Source organism: Rhincodon typus, chromosome 28 (genome assembly GCF_021869965.1).
Source record: "Rhincodon typus isolate 14 chromosome 28, sRhiTyp1.1, whole genome shotgun sequence".
NCBI lineage: Eukaryota > Metazoa > Chordata > Chondrichthyes > Orectolobiformes > Rhincodontidae > Rhincodon > Rhincodon typus.
The window spans coordinates 3646453-3667950 of NC_063359.1; the positions used below are offsets into that span (position 1 = coordinate 3646453).

General features: G+C 43.1%; 1 protein-coding gene across 1 annotated transcript in view; it reads left to right on the forward strand.

The window, feature by feature from the left end:
* The window catches only part of glipr2 (GLI pathogenesis-related 2), a 46196-nt gene that overhangs the window by 15363 nt on the left and 9335 nt on the right, over window positions 1-21498 (forward strand). Inside the window, exons 4-9 of the mRNA XM_020529682.2 lie at window positions 3868-3945; window positions 9294-9494; window positions 11296-11505; window positions 14879-14956; window positions 16870-17109; window positions 20951-21169. Of these exons, the coding sequence (XP_020385271.1) occupies window positions 3868-3945; window positions 9294-9494; window positions 11296-11505; window positions 14879-14956; window positions 16870-17109; window positions 20951-21169 (1026 nt within the window). The remainder of the gene's footprint in view (window positions 1-3867; window positions 3946-9293; window positions 9495-11295; window positions 11506-14878; window positions 14957-16869; window positions 17110-20950; window positions 21170-21498) is intronic.

The following is a 21498-nucleotide window of genomic DNA, read 5'->3' on the forward strand; positions in this document are numbered from 1 at the left end:
TAGAGGGTTTGGGAGTTGGGGTGGGTGACAGCAAGTGAGGAATTTCTTGAAGGTAGTAGCGAGAGTGATAGGGCATGAACCTTGGTGGATGGTGGGTCAAGCCGTGGAGCTAGAGTACGAGCTATGGTGGACAAAATGGTGACATTGAGGCAGGCGGAGTGCTGAGGATCATTGACTTTGCTACAGTGCGGGACATTCCTACAGCTGACTGAGTTGACCCAGTTGGCCAGACAGTACCAGGCTGGCATGGTCTAGTGTCATGGTCCTGAGGCAAGAGGACACCCCATATCGTGGCCACCAGCACTTTCAGGTTCCTGCCTGCAAAGCAGGGTGCCAAATATTTCCAGGTCTGCCATGTCCAGGGAAAAATATCAGGAATCGTGCAGGGCAGCTCTGGACTGACTGTCCTTGTCCAGATGCACAGCAGGTTTTAAAAGTAGCACCAGGATCGGCAATGCTGCTCAGTTCCGGGATATCCAACGAGGGGCACGTTGTTCTGGGAAAGGCAGATAGTTGGATGGGGCTGCATTCGGATGAATTGAGCACGTAGGGGCGCGGTAGATAGTTCACGAACAGAGTTAGATAAGATGTCGTGCAAATTCACACTGGACCTCATGATGAGAAACCATCAATGAAACTTGTTGACACTGACATTTTGTCAAAAAAAACATATGATTTAGCAAGAGAATTAACATCAGCGAGAGCAGATGTAGATTGGATATCAGACCGAAGCCTATTGAGAACTTTCCTTCTACAGCCCATGTGTACTGTACTCTCTTTAATACCGAATTCATTCTACAAATTCTTACCTTCCTCACAGTAACCCCAGTGAAATTCCTGAGTACCTTCCTGGCCTGGTTGCAGACAAAGAAAAAGGTTTTGTTCTTGGTTCAGTTTGTATAACTGTCACCTCTGAGGCAGTGTTGTGACCTCCAATTGCAGATATGACAAATATAAAATTCGAACACAGCAGATTCCCAAATTAGAGACAGATAATCAGTTTTAGCGATGTTGATGAAAGAATAAATATTGACCATGTTAACATGGAGAACTGTCCTGTTTAAAGGGCGCATGACATTGATAATGAATAAAAGGGACTACATCTCCAAAGCACAGGCACTGCTCGCCGACGAGAACACATACCGGCCAGTACAGACTGACCCGACACCACAACTAGGCAACAAAATCTTCTACACGCTACAAAGACTTAAACAAACAGGACAGATCAACAAAACAGATTTCTTAAGAATGAAACCCGAAGAAACCAACACACCCTGATTCTACGGCCTCCCTAAAGTGCACAAGCCGGAAGTCCCCCTCAGACCCATAGTCTCCTTGCCAGGCACTCCATCGCACAGATTAGCCAAGGAACTACAAAGAAGACTCAGGCACATTGTCAACAAGTCACCCCACTCTATCCACTCAGCCCAAGAATTCCTCAACTCCATCAAAAACATAAAGATAGAGGACGAAGAGGCCATGATATTGGTTGATATCACTGCCCTATTCCCATCAATAGACATACCACTAGCAAGGGAAACAATGACAGCACTACTGGAACAAGAGCAAGATCCCACTGAAACCATCTCCAAGGACAACATGCTCAAACTATTGGACCTATGCCTGACCACCCACTTCACCTTCAACAGCCAAACATATGAGCAAATCAACGGGACACACATGGAATTGCCTATCTCCGGACACAGAGCAGAAACAGTGATGCCAAGACTGGAAAGGACTGCCCTTCCGCAAATTCAACCTAAACTGTGGATACGCTACGTAGACGACACCTTTGTCATCATTAAACGGACCAAATTAGAAGAGACACACAAACTTATAAACAACACCCTCAACGGAATAAAATTTACCAGAGAGGAGGAGAAGAACAAACAACTCCCATTCCTGGACGTCATGGTAGAGCGCAAGACAAATGGGGAACTCCAAATGAAAGTACACAGAAAAGCCACACACACAGACCAGGTACTGAACTTCAACAGTAACCATCCCAGCACACACAAACGAAGCTGCGTGCGAACACTATTTAAAAGGGCAACAACACACTGCAGCAACACAGAACTATGCCAAGAGGAAAAGGAATACCTCTTCCTTTTCAAGGATAATGGATATCCAAAGAACTGGGTCAGAAGATGCCTACACGAACAGCATCAGAAAGATACTACACGCCCCGACACACTCATCACACTACCCTATATCAGAAACACGTCAGAACTAACTACAAGACTCCGATGAATGCTGGGCATCAGAGTGGCACACAAACCCACATCAACCCTACGACAACTGCTCACCCGAACTAAAGACCCACTCCCTGCCATGGACAGGACCAATGTCATCTACAAAATCCCCTGCAGAGACTGTGAGAAACACTACATCGGACAAACAGGAAGGAAACTAACAACAAGAGTACATGAACACCAACTGGCTACAAAAAGACACGACCAATACTCACTCATCTCAATCCATATGGACAAGGTGAACCACAACTTCGATGGGACAACACCAAGATCCTGGGACAGGCTAGGCAGAGACAAAAGCATGGCACTCCACAAAGCATGCTGGTAATAAAGACATTGAACTCGACCCCATATACACTCCCACTATGAAGGAAAACTGGAAGTGAGGCAATCCATCTCAATGGACCCCAGAGTTTAAAAACCAGGCGGGAAAACACACCGACGCTTCATCGGAGGCTGCACTGAGGATGTTACCAAGCATGTATTACGGATGGAGAACCACGCCTCTAGGAATTCCCGTGTGTGTCTATGTTTGGATTGGGCTACTATGGTTACTTTGTCCCAGCTAAATTGATGGTCTTCATTGTTTGAGTGTACTGATATTAAGGGAAGTTTGTCGTGCCGTTTTGCTGCTAGCTGATGTTCATGTATTCTGATGGCTAGTTTCCTTCTTGTCTGTCCAATGTAATGTTTGTGGCAGTCATTGCATGGTATTTTGTAAACCACATTGGTTCTGCATACTGTGGGAATGGAGTCTTTAATCCTTGGAAGTGTTTGTCGTAGAGTGGCTGTGGGCTTGTGGGCCCCATGATTTCGAGTGGTCTTAGGAGTCTTGTTATCAGTTCTGATATGTTCTTGACATAGGGCAGTGTGGCCAGTGTGTTAGGGCGTACTGTGTCCTCCTGTTGTTGTCTGTTTAGTAGGCATCTGTGGATGAAGTTGCGGGGATATCCGTTTATAGTGAGGATTTTGTAAAGGTGCTCTTCCTCCTTCCTGCGTAGTTCTGGGGTGTTGCAGTGTGTCCTGACCCATTTAAATAGTGTCCAAATGCAGCTTTGTTTGTGGACGTTGAGGTGGTTGCTGTGGAAGCTGAGGATTTAATCCATATGGGTTGCTTTTCTGTATAATGAGGTTTTGGAACTCCCCATTGGTCATACGCTCAACTCTAACGTCCAGAAACGGAAGTTGATTGTTGTTTTCTTCGTCCCTTGTGAATTTAATCCCTGTGAATTGCTGAGCTTTTCCAGCAATTTTTGTTATTGTTTCTGATTTCCAGCATCTACAGTTCTTTGATTTTTAAATTTTATCATAACTTTACTGGAACAGGGTTTGTCAAGATCAGCCTTACTAAAATAGAGATTCAGAATAATAACAGTTCATTAAAATTAATTAATTGCAAGGAGTTCATTGCAACAATTTTTCATGACAGTTTATTACAATGGATACTGTATAATGGTGTGTTATATAGGGGTTAATGATAACTGAAGATTAATCATGACAGAGGCCTTTATAACAAAATTACTTGCAGAGAGATATCTAAGTATATCTTTTTTCTCACTGTGGCACACCACTACTTACAATGGATTTAATTAAATAATTCTATCCATATTTCCAGGAAAGGAAGTTGCAGATTCTTGGTACAATGAAGTTAAAAAATATAACTTCTCTTCTCCTGGATTTCAAAAGAATTGTGGTAAGTAACTGACTGACCCAACAAGTTACATAGAACATAGAACAGTACAGCACAGTACAGGCACTTTGGCCCATGATGTTCTGCCGACCTATTATCCCACTACAAGATCAAACTACCCTGCATACCCTTACCATCATCCATGTGCAATGAGATTACGATGAGACCTCAGGCCCAATCTCTCCTAATGGGATAGTACTTCCTCTGATGAAGCTTCGTTGCACTTCCCATATGACAATAACGTCTTTTCTGAGATAAGGAGACAAAAGCAGTACACAGTACTCTAGGTGCAGTCTAACCAAGCTCCTACACCATTGAAGCAACATTTCACTATTTCTGTACTCAAATCCCCTTGCAGTAAAGATTAATATTCTACTGATCTTCCTAACAGTTTTCTGCACCTGCATGTTAGCCTTCAGTGACCCAGTTACCCTGAGATCCAAGTCCCTTTGTGCATCTACATTTTCCAGCCTCTCATTTATGAAATGCTCTGCTCATCTCTTCCTACGACCAAAGTGGATAATCTCACATTTTTCGACATTATATTCTAACGGCCAGGTTCTTATCCAGTCACTAAGCCTTTCCAAATCTTCCTGAAAATGTTTTACATCTCTCTCACAACACACATTCCTGCTTACCTTTGTGTCATCTGCAAATTTGGAAATATTACGTTTAGTCCTCACTTTGAAATCATTGATGCTGAGGTCCAAGTACTGATCCTTGTGGTACCCCAATAGTCACAGCCTGCCAATACAAGAATGGCCCATTTATTCCTACTCCTTCTTTTCTGTTTGTTAGTCAGTCCTTAATCCATGCAAATACATTACCTCCTATACCATATACTTTAATTTTGCTAGCCAACCAAAGCTAAAGCCTGTGTCATGATAAACTGCACCATCATACCACTTTTCTAATGACCAACTCAGTGAGACTCCTCACTTGGCTCAAATCTCACCTATTCAATAAATAGTCAGAGTGTTCTAAAAATGGTTTCACTTCCTTAACCTGCAACTTCAGCTATAGACTTTCCCAAGGATTAATCCTCGGCTCACGCCCCTTTCCAACTTTCCTTGGGGACACTATTGGCAAATATGTGGCCAACTTCCACATCATTATAAATTTACAGGAAGAAACAAAATCTACCACTCTACAAACTGTACCAAAAGTGTAATTTCCTTATTTAATCACCAGGTATAGTCAACTTGTTTCTCTTTATTGTTGTTCATTAGAATGAAAGATTTTCACCAGGCTTTTCAATAACTGAAAAATAACATGTTTTTTACAGGCAAACTTATTCTTCCAACAAGTGTCAAACTGTTATCAATTAAGCTACAATGCAAATTAAACTATATACCCTTAATCCCAAACACACATACACAGACACACACAAATTTGCAGTTGGGGAAAAATTAGAGAAAAAGAAAAAAGAAACTCCACATGCCTCTAGGTCAAGGGTGATTTTAGATGCATTTTTTTACAATTCGTTTGAATTTCGGTTGATGGGATCATTTACTGACAGTTTCAGAACAATGGAAAATCTTAAGACTAGATTTCAAATTCAGCTGAGAAATAATTAGGAATCCAGATATTTCACAGTCACTTTTTTAAAAAAAACTACTTCTCTGAGAGAGATATAGACTATGCTGTATTCACCTCCAATCTCTAACTGTTACTGACTCTCTGACAGAGTGAGAGACTGTACTGCTTCTCCTTGCAAACTTCTCCAGTAACTACCCACGTTTTCTAGATGTGAGGTGAAGAAAGAACCCATTACCGCAGTTTAGAGGCTAGTTGCTAGGTGATAGTAGCATAAATCCAATAGGGTTCTCCAGGTCTGCTTGCTCAATGACTAAAGCAATAAAACTCCATCCTTATATCGCCCTTTAACATAGCCAGACATCATTTTCCAAATTCGTTTGTTTTATTGTAAACAAATAAACCATAGTCTCCTTTAAGCTTTTGAATCTGCAACTCCAAGCAACCACATGACAACACTTTTTCAATCCAGTAATGCCCAAATGTAATTTTTAAAGTTCTCATCATCCATAAAACATGCATTCCCAACAACAAGATATCCAGCTCTATTTCTCCAACTCTCCCAACACTTCCATCTCTGTGGAGTTAGACAGTTTTTCTGATATCTAATTCTAGATAAGCTGTAAATGTCTCTAACTGAATTCTTCTCAAACATTTATCATCATTGGCCCTCTTACCACTCTGACTCATCATATCTGAGGCTGAGGCAGTTATTTCCAACTTTGCCATCTGATTTGACTGAGCTGCTTCCTACTCAATAATCTCCCCATCCCAAACCTTTGTGCTGCCTACCATCATCGATACACCATGCCTGAGGCCCATTGACTGCTGAAACCCTGATCTATGAATTTTTAACCTCCAGACCCGACTGCTCCAATGCCATCATGACCTTTCATCCTTTAGAGATTTCTAATCATGCATAGCTTTGATATTTATATCGGTTCTGCGGTAAATCCTATTCATCCATCATTCATGACTGCACTGATGAGCAATGATTTCTAGTGACCTTTTGGACAAGTGACCTTTTCTTTGACATCAGCCACGTTTTGTTAGAAAAGGAAAACAAGGCCAATGGAAAGGTTGACAAGGCAGTAGGGAATATCAAAGAGGGAATGAACAATTACTTTGCAAAGCCAACTGCTATTATTGCATTTAGTCCTAGGAGATACATTGGAAGCTTACAGTTGTCTCCTTAATCTCTCCAACTCTCCAAGGGCTTGGGTTGCCACCAACTACAAGGCCCATGTTTATCTTTACATGTCAGACTGTGTTTCACTGTTTCATTCAACGCACTGCCTTGAATGGTTCCGTCCATCGCTCCAAATTTATGAATATAAACCCAGAACACCCATGGGTATTCACTAATCCCATTGAGTGTGAGTTCCCTTGGTAACAGGAAATAGTCTGCCCAGATGGAACTCATCACCTGAGCCCTTTATAAAGCAGACCCTTTTGTGGCACAGTGGTCCCTACCCTGCACTGGAAGACCTGGGTTCAAGTCCCACCTGCTCCAGAGCTGAGTAACAACATCTCTGAACATGTTGATTAGAAAAATAGGTTAATTAAAAAATTATAAAGTAGACCCAGAGTGTTTTGCCTGTTAATATTTAATTGACTGCACAGGAGATTACTGATGATGGTAGTGTAGTAGATTACACATAAAACAATCATGGTGATTTTGGTGGTAGCAGGCTCACTCAGTTGTGTGTGATAACACTTCTGAGTAGGACTGAAAAAGAATAAAGCAGACCCAGCTTCAGGGATTGGCCAGCAGGGCATCGGTGGAGATCCAGCTCACAGCCAATGCCATCCATCACCTGAAAATGGCGATGCTCAGACCCAACACCATGCACCATTTGGACGATACTGACCTGGAATCCCATCTGAGCATACCCCAACTCACAATGGAATTTCACATTGGTCCTGAACCTCCCTCAGAATCTCCTTGGGTAAACTGAGTGTGTCTTTACACCTTGCAAAGAGATGTTTTTCTCATACAGGCTGCTGCTGCACACCAACTACCTCGACTCTTACATCCACCGCCCAGACACACCTTGGCAGGTGGTAGGGAGCCCCAGTGGAAGGCTCTCTACATGGGAGCCCTTCCTCTTTCCTTTGGGGACCTGCAGTGGATGGTGTTACAGGCAGCAGACCCTTGTAACTGAAGATTGCGGCAGTTCATGGACTCCCAGCCCCACTGTTTACTTTGTGGCACTGCGGAGCCAAGGATTATGCATATATATTGTTTGTGGTCATTGCACCCCCTTCCTAGTTATTTGAGAAATATTTTGTTGTGTTTTTTGGTTGCCCTTCAGCTCCATGCTCCTGATACTTGGGCAACCGGTGCAGAGGGGTGTGGGCAGATGGGAGGACCACCCCGTGGCAGTGCATTGGGCCTGGCCCAGGCTGCAGACTATGGAGAGGGGCATCTCTCCCGACTGCCTGCCCTCTTCCATGGTTACATCCATGTCCTTGGAGAGAGAGCATGCACCGTCCATTAATGCTCTCAATGCCATTCGAGACAGGTGGGCACCATTGGGAATATACTACATAAATTCCCCCTCCAACTCCATTTTGATTTAGTCCCTTCACCCTCTCCTGACCACCCCCTCACTTTACTTTGCCCACAATGGACTTTGCTTGTAAATGCACAATTGAACACATGGTGTTTTATTGGTTGGTGCCGATAGTTAAAAACAAACAAAAAATTATGAAGTGTCCCAGTGATTTGGCGTTGGGAAAGCTGTTTGGTCATGTGTAAGAGCTTCTGGTTAAAAAAAAAACAAAAAGGAGAACTGATGGATGTTCTCCAGAAGGTATTTGATAAGACGCTACATCAAAGGAAATAGCAGAAAGCAAAGGTTGATGGAGGAGGGAGTAATAAGATAGAGGAATGGCTAGCAAACAAGAAGCAGTCAGCATAAATGGGTCATTTTCAGATTCACAAGATGTGACAAGTAACGTGCTACTGGGACCATTTCCCTACCACAAACTTACCCCTCCATCGCTGATTAGCTGATGAAAAAAGCAGAGCTAGAGGTTCTTGTGGTGTAATGGTAGTGTCCCTACCTGTGAACCAGGAGGCCTGCGTTCAAATCCCACCTCCTCCCAAACCCAACTTTCAGTTCTGTTCTGGGCTGGGGCTGGCCTATGTACACCCTGAGTCATGGCTCTATTTTAGTGTTCAGCAACAAATGATGTTCCTTTCCAGTCAAGCTTTCTCAGTTATTTCAATAATATTTGTCAAATCCTATTATGATATGCTAACCCTCCCCCTCCTCACCCCTCCCTGCCACATCGCTGTACCCTTTTCGCCTCCTGTCACCACATCTTTGTACCCTCTTCCCCTCCTGTCACCACATCTTTGTACCCTCTTCCCCTCCTGTCACCACATCTCTGAACCCTCTTCCCCTCCTGTCACCACATGACTTCAGCTGTTTTAGGTAACACTCTGAAACTAATCACACTTAAACCACTCTGCCCATTGACTTTGGTCCTGTCATCAGAACCACCTCCATACACAAGTTTTTGATAATTTCTTTCATGCTTTACTTTTGAGTGGTGGTCAATTTTTAATAAGAATTCTATAAAGTGTTTTTGCACAATGTTTTATGATAAAGGCAAGTTATTATTGCAGGTATCTCTGCTGCTAGATACACTGGGAGTAAGTAATTTGATTTTCTAAAGTTCAGGAATAGTCTGTTGATAAGAGCAGGATTGTTTCTTGCAGGCTGCTACAGATAGATTGGAAGATAGAGCATATATGTGAACTGTCTGTGCTCTTTGTAAATCACCTGACTGCTGTTCCTCTGCAGGCCATTTTACACAGTTGGTTTGGAGAGAGTCCAAGGAGATGGGGGCTGGCCTGGCATCAGATGGCAAAGGTCTCACCATCGTGGTGGCCCAGTTTGACCCAGCCGGTAACATCACCAACCCTGGCTACTTTGCTGAAAACGTCCTGCCAGTTGGAAGTAAAGTGAAGGAGGACGAGAGTGGTTCGGCACAAGGAGACAGTGGTAAGGCACCAGAAACAGGCAACGTGGCACTACTGCCAGCTGCGGGCTTTGTTAGGAACAGAAGTATCCTAGTCACCCCAATGAGCTTGCCAAGCCATTCAACATTCAACTCAATTTATGACAGATCAAACACTTCAATGCCTTTTACCCACTCCATCCCCATAACCCTGTGTGTAACATATAATCAGAAATCTGTTAATCTCTACCTTCAACATACTCACAGACTGAGCTTTCACAACCCTCTGTGGAGAGCATTCCAAAGCTCCCAGCAGTCTGAGCAGGCGGCATGGTGGCTCAGTGGTTAGCACTGCTGCCTCACCGCACCAGGGACCCACCCGAGTTTGATTCCAGCCTCGGGCGACTGTCTGTGTGGAGTTTGCACATTCTCCCTGTGTCTGCATGTGTTTCTTCCGGGTGCTCCGGTTTCCTCCCACAGTCCAAAGATGTGTAAGTTAGATGGATTGGCTGTAGGAAGTGCAGGGTTAAGGGATAGGATAGGATAAGGGTTGGGATGCTCTTTGGAGGGTCAGTGTGGACTTGATGGTCTGAATGGCCTGCTTCCACACAGTAGGGATTCCATGAAAACTTATCCTCCTCTTAGACCTCAGTATTTTAAAATTGTTCTCTCAGCTTTTAGACTCGCCAGCAAGAGATACATCTTACCTACTTGTCTATCCCTTTTATTACTTTGTGGGTTTCAACGAGATTACCTCTTGTTGTTCTATGAAAATCACTTGTACATGTAAGAAAAACTGAAAATAAAGTTTGAAGTGGAACAATGACTAAAAGCTTGGTTTGGGTAACTCCGAGACTCTGAGCAGAATCGAGGGACTGGAGATTCAAAGGCCTAGCAGGACGAGGTCAGGTCCCGGTATAAATTACAAACGATGATTTCAGATTGCATCATCGGATCTCAGAGCCTCCATCACACAGCGGTATTTTTAAAGCAGGAGGAGGAGCCAGCTACCCACACATTTCCAGTGAACAGACTGTTGAGATAACTGTGAAAATCATTAACAGTCTTTGTCAGCACTTATAGATGTTCAATCAAGAGGTCATAGAACCCTACAGAGTAGAAGCAGGCCATTCAGCCCACCCTGATCCTCGAAAATGCAACCCACGTCCTACCCTATCCCTTATTTCACATGGCTAAACCACCTAACCTATGTATCTCTGGACACTATGGGCAATTTAGCATGGCCAATCCACCCACCCTGCACATCTTTGGACTGTGGGAGGAAACCCATGCAGGCACAGGAAGAACATGCAAGCTCTGCACAGACAGTCACCCGAGGGTGGAATCAAACCTGGTTCCTGTTCATGTGACCTGTGGTTATTGGGTCAGGGAAAACACACCTCCCAGTGGATCCACAAATTTCTGAACCTGCTTCAACAATGTTCTCAAGTAATTAGACAAGATCTTACTACCCTGTCTGCAATCTTTAGGTAATGCACAAGATTTCTCTCAATGTTGGAACATCCGCTGACGCTTCCTTCCTTCCTTGTTATTTTTCTTCCACTATACAAAATGTTTCTGTTTTTGATGCATTTTCAGGTCGGGTGAGGAAGAGTCTGAATTTTCATCTTTACATCCGCTGCATAATTCTCCTGTATGGTGTTCCTCCTCTTTCACTTTCAGTGATCACACACAGATTGTTATTTAATGCTAGAAGGGAGAATGTTGCAGCCACCTTCTATAGAGAGAGAAGTGAGGGGGTGAGAGAGACATTGTACTTCCTCAAGGCAAGCTCCCTCGCTCTGTGGGCTTTGCAGTCCATCACTGACCATCACTTTCTTTCAGGGGAACATTTCGCTGCACAGTTGCTGAAATCGGTGAATGAATATCGAGTGAAACACGGAGCAGGGCCGTTAACCCTGAACGCAGCAATGAGTGAGAAAGCTGAGAAGTGGGTGAAGCATCTGGTCGCTTCCAGGACATTGAAGCACAGCGACACACCGTATGGGGAGAATATCTGGTGTCAGCAAGGCTCTGGCAGTCTCCAGGTCACAGGTATATCTCATCACCACTTGAAACACACACAATGTTTCTTGGTCAACATTTGTGGGACTGGGTTTGTATTTCATAGAGTCATAGAGTCTTTACACTGCGTACATACCAGTCATCAAACATCTATCTATTCCAATCCTATTTATCAACACTTGGCCTGTGGCCTTGAATTCTCTGGCATTTCAAGTGCTCATATAATTACTTCTTAAATGTCTTGATGGTTTCTGCCTCCACCAAACTTTCAGGCAGTGAATTCCAGAGACTCGCTATCTTCTGGGTGAAAAAGGTTTTCCTTAAATCCCCTCTAAACCTCCCATTCCTTACCTTAAAACTGTGTCTCCTGGTTATTGACCCTCTACTACAAATGGAAAGCTTTCTCTCGATCTATCTGTACCCCTGACACCTTTATACACTTCAATGATATTCCACCACCCCCAACCTTCTCTGCTGTAAGGTGCACAATCCCCAAGACTATCGCAGATGAAACTTCATAGATAAATCATTCCAGCCCAGGTAACATTTTAGTGACTCTTGTCTGCACTTTCTCTCATGTAACTACATCAGACAGACATGGTCTCATGCTGTTGTCACTGGACTATTAATCCAAAGTCCCAGTTAATGTCTCGGGGACCTGGTTTCAAATCACTGCCATGCTAGATGATAGAATTTAAACTCAATGTTTAACAAAGTCTGGAATTAAGAGTCTAATTAAGTCCATGAAACCATTGTCCCTTGTTGGAAAAACCCATTTGGTTCATTAATGCCATTCAGGCAAGGTAACTGCCATCCTTACCTAGACTGGCCTGTATGTGACTCCAAACCCTCAGCAATGTGGCTGATTCTTACCTGCCCTGTGGGCAATTAGGGATTGGGCAATGAATGCTGACACAGCCAGTGACACCACCATCCTTTCAATGAATTTTTAAAAAATCCTTCATATCATTTTAGAGATGAGAACTCAGTATTCCTAAATAAGATCTTATACAGTTCCATCATAACCTCCTTACTTTTATATTCAATGTCTTAACACTTAAAGGCAGGAATCTCTCTCCTTCTCAACCATTTTCTCTCCCTGCCCTGCTACCTGTAAGGATCTGTGGACATGCACACTAAGATCCCTCTGATCCTGTATACTTCCTAAGGCTCGATATTCAATGTGTACTCCCTTGCCTTGTTAATCCTCCCAAAATGCATCGCCTCACACTTTTTGGAATCAAATTCCATTTGCCACTGTTCAGCCCATCCCACCAGCCCATCTGTATCATCCTGTAGACTTTCCTCTTTGCTGTTTACCGCACCACCACTAATTTTTGCACCATCTGTGAACTTACCAATCATGCCACGGGGATTCATGTCTAGAATATTATGCACACTACTAGCAGCAAGAGACCCAGCACCAGACTCTGTGACACATCACTGGATACACACTTCCAGTCACAAAGACACTTTTTGACCATTACTCTCTGCCTCATGCCGTTAAGTCTATTTTGACCCAAATTGCCCTGGAAGCCTTGGACATCTTGACTAGTCGCCATATGACACCTTGTTAAAAGCCTTACTGACGTCCATATAGTTCATCAACTGTGTTACCCTCATCTACTCACCTAGTCATCTCCTTGGAAAATACAAATTTGTTAGATTATGATCTCTCCCTGAAAAAAAACCGTGCTGATTATCCTTGATGAATCCATGTCTCTCCAACAGGCGATTTATTTTATTTCTCAGAATTTTTTCCAATCATTTCTCTAGTACTGATGTTAGACTCACAGGCCTGTAGTTTCCTGGTTTATCCTTACCACCTTTCTTAAATAATGTTCGCATAGGAGCTGTTCTTTAATCCTCTGTTCTGCCACTTGTGGCCAGAGATGATTTGACAATTAATGTTGAATTCCCTAAACTCTCCTTCCTTGCTTCACACAGCAGCCTGGGATATACCCCATGTGGGCCTTGTGATTTATTTACTTTCAAGCTCACTGAAACTGCTAATACCTCCTCCCTCTCAACTTCAATTTGTTCAATTTGTAAAATATGACCCCAGCTCATCAAGTATGTTCAACCCACAGCCAATATGCACTTTGCTATACCCTGGACTCAATACAACTCAATTAATTTTACAAAGTCTCACCTTCTCCAAATCTACAGAAGCTCCATAACTCTACATCTATATCAAAAGTCCCTACAGTGTGGAAACAGGCCCTTTGGCCCAACAGGTCCACACCGTCCCTCCAAAAAGCATCCCACCCAGACCCATTCCCCTACCCCTGCATTTCCCATGTCTAACCCACCTAACCTAAACATTCCTGGGCACTACGGGCAATTTAGCGTGGCCAATCCAACTACCCTGCACATCTTTGGACTGTGGGAGGAAACCAGAGCACTCGGAGGAAACCACGGAGGAAACGGGGAGAATGTGCAAACTCTACATAGTCACCCGAGGCTGGAACCAAATCCGGGTTCCTGGCGCTGTGAGGCAGCAGTAAACCGTGCCACCCCTATATGATCCATATGGGTCACAAGATCCTTATCCAAAGCTATCCCAAGTACGATTTCTCTAATAGAGGAGCCAAAGCTAACTATAGCTTCACATAAGCACTGCTGTACATATCTGTGACCTTAAAATTCCCAGGAGTTGCTTGCTTATCTCCGTTTCTCTGGCAAAGTGACCTGTGAGGAGAGGAAACTGCTTCCAGGAATTTCCTGCCCATGTTGTACAAGAATCATCAGATTGTGCTCGATATTTGAGAGTCTTCTGAATCTCTAGGCATAGATTGTACACTTCTTGAAGCTAAAGTTGAATCAAGTCTACAATATAATCGAGACACTTCAGCAGATGAATACTTCCAACAAAATTGCAAATAAAATAATTAGAATTATAACAAGAATTTATGAGTATAAGAGCTTAAGTTTTTTTTGCTATTAATTGTATAAAAAGTTTATTCTAACGAGATTATTGCAAACAGAAGTTGAAAGCGTGTTTCTTGCAATGGTTTATTATGGGAAGAATTTAATTATAAAACAATTTAACACAATTGAACTAACTTGGAGTTTTATAACAATTATTTATTGTAATGAGAAATTTATTGTAGCAGTATTTTATTCTGACAAGTGTTTATTACAACTGGAATTTATTTATAACTTTTGTTTACGACAGCAGAACTTTGTTGTGGATTGAATTTATTGTAACTTGAGTGTATTCTGACAGGAGTTTAGTATAACAGGAGTTCATGTATATCCAGTTTGTCCGAAGAGGAGTTTCTGATAAGAGTTTATTGTAACTAGTTTATTAGCATGATACTTGAGGGCTTGTCTCCTGCCCCAGACTGTGCCCTGTTTATGCTGTAAGTGTGTTAAGCTGTCAATCTTTCTACGTTTAAAGGAAAGGATGCTGCTGACTCCTGGTACAATGAAATTAAAAATTATGACTTCTCCTCTCCTGGATTTCAGAAGAATTGTGGTAAGTTTTGTTTCTTTCCATTGCACACAATGATTGCATTGAGTTATGTAAAATATGCACCACCATTTGTCCCAAATAGTCTGTGTAAGTATCTGAACTTCACACAAGTCTCTTCTTATTCCATCTGCTTTATCTCAGCAATTCAGCATATCTTTTTAATCCCTTTTCTCTTGGACACATCTAGTTACCTTTAAAAACATCTAAGTTGTTTAGCCCAATTCCTTCCTTCAGTAGCAAAATTCTACATTCTCACTACTCACTGAGTAAAGGCTTTATTTTAACATCCTTGGATTCATTAGTTACTACTATTCATGGTCCACACTTTTGAACACTCCTACATGTGGAATTCTCTCCACATCTATGTTGTCCAATTCGTTCATAATGTCAAAGACATTCTGGTAATCTCTAGGTTTTCCTATTGTGGATTGATTGGTGTTATTACCTTCAATGTTTTCTGATAGCCATAGCAACGCAGTAAGTACCATTCTCTCCAGTGACAAACATTGAAATGCATTTGATAAAGCCAATGTTCCATCCATTGACTCCATCTACACCTCTCACTGCCTCAGGAAGGCAGCCGACATCATCAAAGACCCCTCCCACCCTGTTTATAATCTCTTGCAACCTCTTCTGTCTGCCAGAAGACACAAAAACCTAAACATACATAACAACAGATTCAAGAACAGCTTCTTCCCCACTGTTATTAGACTTCTGAATGGACCTCTCAAATTTTAAATTTAAATATCGATGTTTGTGCACCTTCTCTGCAGCTGTAACATTGTATTCCTCGTTCTGTTCTATTACCCTAATGCACTTTGTATGGTATGATCTGCCTGTGCTGCACGTAAAACAAAATTTTTCACTGTTCCTAGGTACATGTGACAATAATAAATCAAATCAAATCAAAAAAGCATAGAGCAATTCCCTTTGTCTTTGCATTATCATGTTTCGTTGTTATATGACCAAAGAATGTTGAACTTTGCATCCACTCTGAGAGGTGAGTGCCTGCCTCAGTAATGGTCAAGGACCAGGAAGAGCAGCAGTCTTCCCCATTCCTCCCAATCACGGCACATCCCAGGCCTTCTGTTGAGCTCCCAATGTGAGTTCTCTCAGTCACCTGCCAGCTGGGCAATCCAATTGGCTGCCTGATGAGATGGCAACTGCAAGGTGTAAGTGACCAGAATGGCAGTGTCTCCGTGTCTCTGGCTTTGTTTCTGTAGCTGTTGCGAGGCTCAAGCACATAATTCCCAAACGCCGCACAGTAGCAATGACATGTTATTGGTGGCACTAGGAATGAGATATTAAACTGTATGCCAGCTGCCTGTTGCAATGACTGAAGTATTTGAAGAAGAGTTGATGAGTTTCCAAATAGACTGGGTCAGCGCTCGCACCCCTCAAGCAAGAGACCAGAACCAAAGAAGCTCATCATTGTGTGTAAAATATGTCACAACAGGTACCACACTTCATCGCAATTCATTATTGGGAACACCAAGAGATCATCAAAAACGGGCTGAGCATCTCTGCTGGTGTAAATGTCTCTACATGATATTAGATTTGCAAAATTGTAGGAGCAATGCCAGATCTGGAGCAGTATGGAGATCTCAGAGGGTTGTGGAACTGGAGAATATGAATGAGAAAGGAAAGTGCAGGTATCTGAAGAGATTAAAACAAGGATGAGAATTTCAAAATCGAGGTTTTGCCCAACTAGGAGCCAATGCAGCTCAGTGAACACAGGGGTGAGCAGGACTCCATTGTGAATGAGAACGTGAGCAGCAGAAATTTGAATGGGCTGAAGTTTACATTGAATGGGAAGTGGGAGTCTGTCTAGGAGAGCATTGAATTAGGTCGTAGAAGATGTGGATTGCAGCTGACCTGTGCTCTTTATCAATCGCCTGACTGCTGTTCCTCTGCAGGCCATTTTACACAGTTGGTTTGGAGAGAGTCCAAGGAGATGGGGGCTGGCCTGGCATCAGATGGCAAAGGTCTCACTATTGTGGTAGCCCAGTTTGACCCCGCCGGTAACATCACCAACCCTGGCTACTTTGCTAAGAATGTCCTGCCAGTTGGAAGTAAAGTGAAGGAGGTCGAGTGCAGTTCGGTGCAAGGAGACAGTGGTAAGGCACCAGAAACAGGCAACGTGGCACCACTGCCAGGTATGTGTTTTGTTCTCTAAAAAATACATGTCATGTCCGGAAGCTGAAAACATAGTCATTTGTAGGTAGTGAGAACTTGAATATTGTGAGAAAAAAGAAGCTTTTCATCTTACATTCATCAGGACAATTTACAAGAATACCACTTAAAGAAAAATCAACATTTACACTGTATGATAGGAGAGTGCTAATGCATCGGCCTGTGGACTCAGATTAGTAGAGGTATTGCCGAGGAGAATGTATTCATTAATGCTGATTGATAGTTAATGCTAGGCATTGTTTAAATTTTAAACCAGGAAGGTTGATTCTGATCACCCAGGACATTGACCTGAGAACTGAACCAGCAAATGTGTGTCACATGTTTTGTTGACTTGAAACAGTCTCAGTGCATGCATACATTCTTTCTATTTGTATATAAAAGAGCCCTGTGTAATAATATATGTTACTTCCAGTACACACAAGTATATCAGACTGCAAGCCTGACTGACAATCAGCATAATTCTTTCACACACACACAGGATTATGCAGCACCAGCTATCCAATTGCAGAATCACATTTAGTGTTAGATACCGTGGTGTGATTTTGCAGTTTTGGTCTGGTTGTATACAGTCAGTACCTAGCTTGTTACGAATAGCCAAAGGGATATGCTGTTTGATATAATCTTTGGGACATACGGCCTACTTAGCGCACAAACACTGAAATTTATATATCACGTTACTCATTTATATGATAGGCAGAATGTATTTCACACTTGAAGGCATCATCCTGTTAGTGCTGAAGACCTCTGCACAGTAGCAACATGAAATAACTAGCTTACCTGTTGCTCAAACACTAGAGATATCACCCCAGGGTAATATGAGGTGGACTGACACTTTTCAGAACCACATTCAAGCCCTTTATCAGTTTACTGATTCACAGAAAGAAATGATCTGATCCAAGTGGCCATTATCTTGCAGGATGGCTTTAATGCACCATATTTCAACAATTCTCCTTTAAATTTTTTTTTTATTGTGAGTTGTCCCGATGAGCGCAAGATGAAAAGCTTCAACAAAATGTATCTTTTCTCAGCAAAACTGAAAATGGTTGTTAATATGGTAGAGGAGCCTAAATCTGCAAACCCAAGTACAAACTCAGATAACAAGGTGTAGAGCTGGATGAACACAGCAGGCCAAAGCAGCATCAGAGGAGCAGGAAGGCTGACGTTTCGGGCCTAGACCCTTCTTCAGAAAAAAAAACTCAGATAGCTCCTAAGTTTCCTGAACACAATCCATTTTACGCTGCCTTTTGTAACTGTCCACAGAACTTTATCAACACAGACATTGCCAACACTGAACTGACAGAAATAGATAGAAACAATAGACGTAACATTAAAGTGTGTGGGGGGTGTGGAAGGGGGGGGGTGCAACAAGGGCTTAAGAGGAGTGTAGGGAAAATGCGGCAGGTTCAGAAACACGTTGTTGGTTCAAATGACAGGCCCTCGCTGAAACAATGAGACAGGAGGGTCCTGTTTAACACCCTGACCAGCGAACTGGAGCACTAATTTGCAACAGCAAGTTGAAGCCAGGAGCTTGAGGAAGACTGCTGACAGTTAGCTCGGGGAGCTCCTTCCCACAATTGTGGGAGTTTGGGGGGTGGGGGGTGGGGAAGGGGGGTGTGCACGCGACTGATGTGTTCAAAATCTGGGTGATAAGGGAGGCCCAAGACGTTGTTGTGCATGCTAAGGAATTCTGAGGAAGCGATGACTCGATGGGCCGTGTGGCAGACTTTCACAATGTGGCAATTCTATGATGGTTCTATTTCACTAAAATTGGTCGAGCGGTAAACAGTGAGGAGCCTTAGATTACAGGAGGATACAGACCAGCCAGTCAGGTGAGCTGATCAATGGCAAACGGAACGCAATCCAGATAAGTGTGAGGTGATGCATTTGGACAGTACAAACAAGGCAAGGGAGTACATGATGAACGGCAGGACCCTGGGAAGCACTAAGGATCAGAGGAACCTTGGTATGCATATATATCGGTCCCTTAAGGTAACAGGGCAGGTAGAGAAAGTGGATAAAAGGACATATGGTACACTTGCCATTATTAATAGAGTTTAAGAGGGTTTTCCTGGAACTGTATAAAACATTGGTTAGGCCACAGCTAGAGTATTGTGTGAATCCTGGAATCCACATTATAGAGGGAATGTGACAGCACTGGAGGGGGTGCAGAGGGAGATTTACCAGGATGTTGCCTGGGCTGGAGCATTTCAGTCATGAAGAGAAACTGGACAGATCGGGATTGTTTTCCTTGAAACTGAAGGGCAACATGATTGAGATGTATAAAATTATGAGGGACAAAGAGAGGGTAAACAGGAAGGAACTTTTCCCCTTAACAGGGGGACTACTGACCAGGTTAGATTTAAGGTGATGGGCAGGAGGTTTAGAGAGGCTATGGGGAAACAATTTTTCAGCCAGAGGGTGGTGGGAATCTGGAACTGTGCGGGTGGTAGAGGCAGAAACTGTCACAATACTGAAAACATATTTAAATGTGCAGTTGCGATGCCAAGGCATACAAGGCTATGGGCCAATGCTGGAAAATGGGATTAGAATAGTTAGGTGCTTGTTTACTGGCACAGGCTCAATAGGCTGAATGGCCTGTTTCTGTATGGTTAGAGTCATGGAGATTCAATCATCCTGGGCTTCTTGACCTCACCTTGACCCACAACAAAACGTGGACAATGTATTTCTCACTTGCTTCAACTATACCACAATCTGATAAAATTTCTGAGAGGGTCACAGAGGAGAACGCAATACCACCATTCTCTAAAACTGCTCTCACACACGTTTTGGTGATGGTCTATACAATTTAGGAGTCTGAGTTCCTATGATAAGATGCTTTACAGGCATGTTGTAGTTTGGAGCTAAGCTGAGACATTTTACTTCTTAACCTTTACCAAGTGAAAGCTAATTTTGTGTTTTTTTTAACCCTTGCCTTGTTTTGTATGCTATACTACTTCACTATATGATGCAAGACCATCAGACATAATAGCAGAAGTAGACCCTTCAGTCTATGAAGTCTGCTCCGCCACTCAATGGTAGATCAGATAACCTTAACTCTAAGTTAATGATTTTACCCCACAACCCTTGTTTCCCTGACTAGTTGGAAACCTGTCTATGTTAGCCTTGAAAATACTTAATGATCCAGCCCTCTGTGGTGAAGAGTTTCACAAATTCACTACCCTCTGAGAGAAAAAAATTCCTCCTTATCTCCACCGTAAGTGTGCAACACCTTACTCTGAGATTATTCTGTCTGGGCATGCATTCTTCTGAAACGAGAGACAAGCTCACCACATTTCCCCTATTAAGTCCCCTGATCTGATGCATTTCAAATTGACTGAGCAACTAGTCAGAAACATCCTACGGATTGTAGTCATTACAGACTCATAGTGAGTGACTCACTCTTTCCATTTGATGGTGAAGCCTATGGATCTTTGATACTTCTGAGGGAACTTCCCTCCACAGTGAATAAGGTAAGATTGTGAACCTCGCTATCACAAGTAGTGAATGATTTGCAAAGCAAAGGTGGCTTTAAGGGGAAACCAGAGGAAGTGAGGCAGAAGCATATGAGATTATAAAGATAGGATTGGATGAAACAAGTTGGGAGGACACCCCTGTACAGCATTAATGTTGAATGGATGTGTTTTGTTAAATGGTTGTTTCTGTGCTGTAAATGCTGGGTGTATGTGTAAAAGCCAAATGTAAGTTTCAGTAGCATTCTTAACGCCAATAATATAAACAATAAGTTACACTGCAACCTCAGTAATGCTCTGTGGAAAATATCAATCGACATCTGGCATTTTACAGACAAGGGAATAAAAGCATTTCACGCTGAACTACTTCAAGAACACAACAGACTACGGGCCCTACATCAGTCACAGCCTCTCCAGTTAAACTCTGACCTCTCCAACCAAGCACAGAAATGGGCAGATCATCTCATTGAGATCCATCAGCTCCAGCACAGTAACACCGAGTACGGAGAGAACCTCTGGTACAAATGGAGCATTGAGGCAAAGCCACCAACAGGTAATGAGCTCAGAATTCAGCATGAACGTCCACACGACTGAGGGTTCACAGTGACCTCCCATGGTCAGGAGGTGAGGGTTCACAGTGACCTCTCATGGTCAGGGAGGTGAGGGTTCAGAGTGACCTCCCGCAGTCAGGAAGGTGAGGGTTCAGAGTGACCTCCCGCGGTCAGGGAGGTGAGGGTTCAGAGTGACCTCCCATGGTCAGGGAGGTGAGGGTTCAGAGTGACCTCCCGTGGTCAGGGAGGTGAGGGTTCAGATGGACCTCCCATGGTCAGTGAGGTGAGAGTTCACAGTGACCTCCTGTGGTCAAGGAGGTGAGGGTTCAGA